At 72.3% G+C, this 1,764-nt stretch overlaps 1 protein-coding gene across 1 annotated transcript; it reads left to right on the forward strand.

Annotated features, from left to right (window-relative positions):
• Positions 1-331: 331 nt before the first annotated feature.
• On the forward strand, positions 332-1,612 carry AURANDRAFT_12569 (hypothetical protein; the record flags this gene model as incomplete). Its single annotated transcript, XM_009044011.1, has 2 exons — positions 332-916; positions 1,037-1,612. Coding segments are annotated over 2 exons (1,161 nt in total), but the record flags the coding sequence as incomplete, so codon positions are not given.
• Positions 1,613-1,764: the final 152 nt, after the last annotated feature.

The raw sequence follows: 1,764 nt of genomic DNA on the forward strand, positions 1-1,764 counted from the left end.
CCTCCGTCGAGAGCCGAGTGCAACCACGTTGAAGAGATGGTGAAGAGACGTTGACGCTTGTGGCAGAGTCGATGTGCCCAGCCTGACGCGCCGCTGCTAAGTAATGAAAGCAACCATGCTGCTGCTCGCGGCCCGCGCCGCGAGCCTCGCGCGGCCGGCGCGCGTGCTCGGCCGGCGCGTCGCACTGCGCAGCGGCGACGGCGAGGCGGCGTGGCCCGAGGCGACGCTCGCGAAGATCGCCGCCGGCGCCGGCACGCCCGCGGCCCTCGCGGCGCTGAAGGCGGAGCTCGCCGTCGCCGGCGACGCGCCCGACGCGGCCTACGGCGCCTGCTTCCCCTTCCCGCTCGACGCCTTCCAGCGCGACGCGCTCCGGAGTTTGCGCGCGGACCGCAACGTCATCGTGAGCGCGCCGACGGGCAGCGGCAAGACCGTCGCGGGCGAGCTCGCCATCGCCTACGCGCTGAGCGTCGGCAAGCGCGTCTTCTACACGACGCCCCTCAAGGCGCTCAGCAACCAGAAGTTCGGCGACTTTTGCGCGCAGTTCGGCGCGGGCCGCGTCGGCCTCAGCACGGGCGACTCGGGCGTGCGCCGCGACGCGGCCGTCGTCGTCATGACCACGGAGGTCTTCCGGAACATGATCTACGACGACGAGGGCCGCGCGGAGATCGCCAAAGACGTCTTCGCCGTCGTCTTCGACGAGTTCCACTACATGAACGACGCGCAGCGCGGCACGGTCTGGGAGGAGTCCGTCGTCGGCTGCCCGGCGACCGCGCGCATCGTCGCGCTGAGCGCGACCGTATCCAACGCGCGCAGCGTCGCCGGCTGGATGGCGTCGATCCACGGGCCCACGGACGTCGTCGAGACGGACTTCCGCCCCGTGCCGCTGCGCTACGAGTTCGCGGGAGACGGCGCCGTCGTGCCGCTCTTCCGGAGCGCGGACGTGGGCCCGGGGTCGGAGACGGAGGCGCGGGAGCGCACGCGGCTCGCGTCCAAGAGCTCGGGCGGCACGCGCGCGCGCGCGCGGAAGCGGCTCCAGCTCAACCCCGCGCTCGACAAGCCGCGGGAAAAACCGAAGCGCGTCGGCCGCGACAAATTCGACCGCCGAGGGGGGAAGTTTGACGACGGCGCCATGCCCAGCCGCGAGATCCTGAAGAATCTACAGAAGCGCGACCGCCTGCCGGCGATCTTCTTCGTCTTCAGCCGCAAGGGCTGCGAGAACGAGGCGGCGCACTGCGGGTCGCTCCAACTCTTAGACGTCGACGAGGAGACGCGCGCGCGGAAGCGGATCCGCGCCTGGGCCCTGGAGAACGAGGACGTCGCGCGCCTCGACAGCGAGCGGGAGCGCGTCGACCTCCTCACGCGAGGCGTCGCGGCGCACCACGCGGGGCTCCTGCCGCAGTACAAGACGCTCGTGGAAGAGCTCTTCCGCGACGGCTTGGTCAAGGCGTGCTTCGCGACGGAGACGCTCGCCGCGGGCGTCAACCTGCCGGCGCGGACGACGGTCGTGACGTCTCTCGTCAAGCGCGGCGACGACGGCATGGAGCCCCTGACGACGTCCGCGCTCTTGCAGATGGCCGGCCGCGCGGGCCGCCGCGGCAAGGACGCCGCGGGCACGGTCGTCGTCGCGCGGGGCCGCAAGTTCGGCGACCGCGACGCGGGGCTCGCGCGGCGCGTGCTTTTGAGCGACGTGCTGCCCATCGCGTCCAAGTTCGCGCCGTCCTACGGCGTCGCGTGCGCGCTGCTCCGCGGCGGCGACCTCGAGCG

The sequence above is a fragment of the Aureococcus anophagefferens genome (assembly GCF_000186865.1).
Source record: "Aureococcus anophagefferens unplaced genomic scaffold AURANscaffold_103, whole genome shotgun sequence".
Lineage (NCBI taxonomy): Eukaryota > Pelagophyceae > Pelagomonadales > Pelagomonadaceae > Aureococcus > Aureococcus anophagefferens.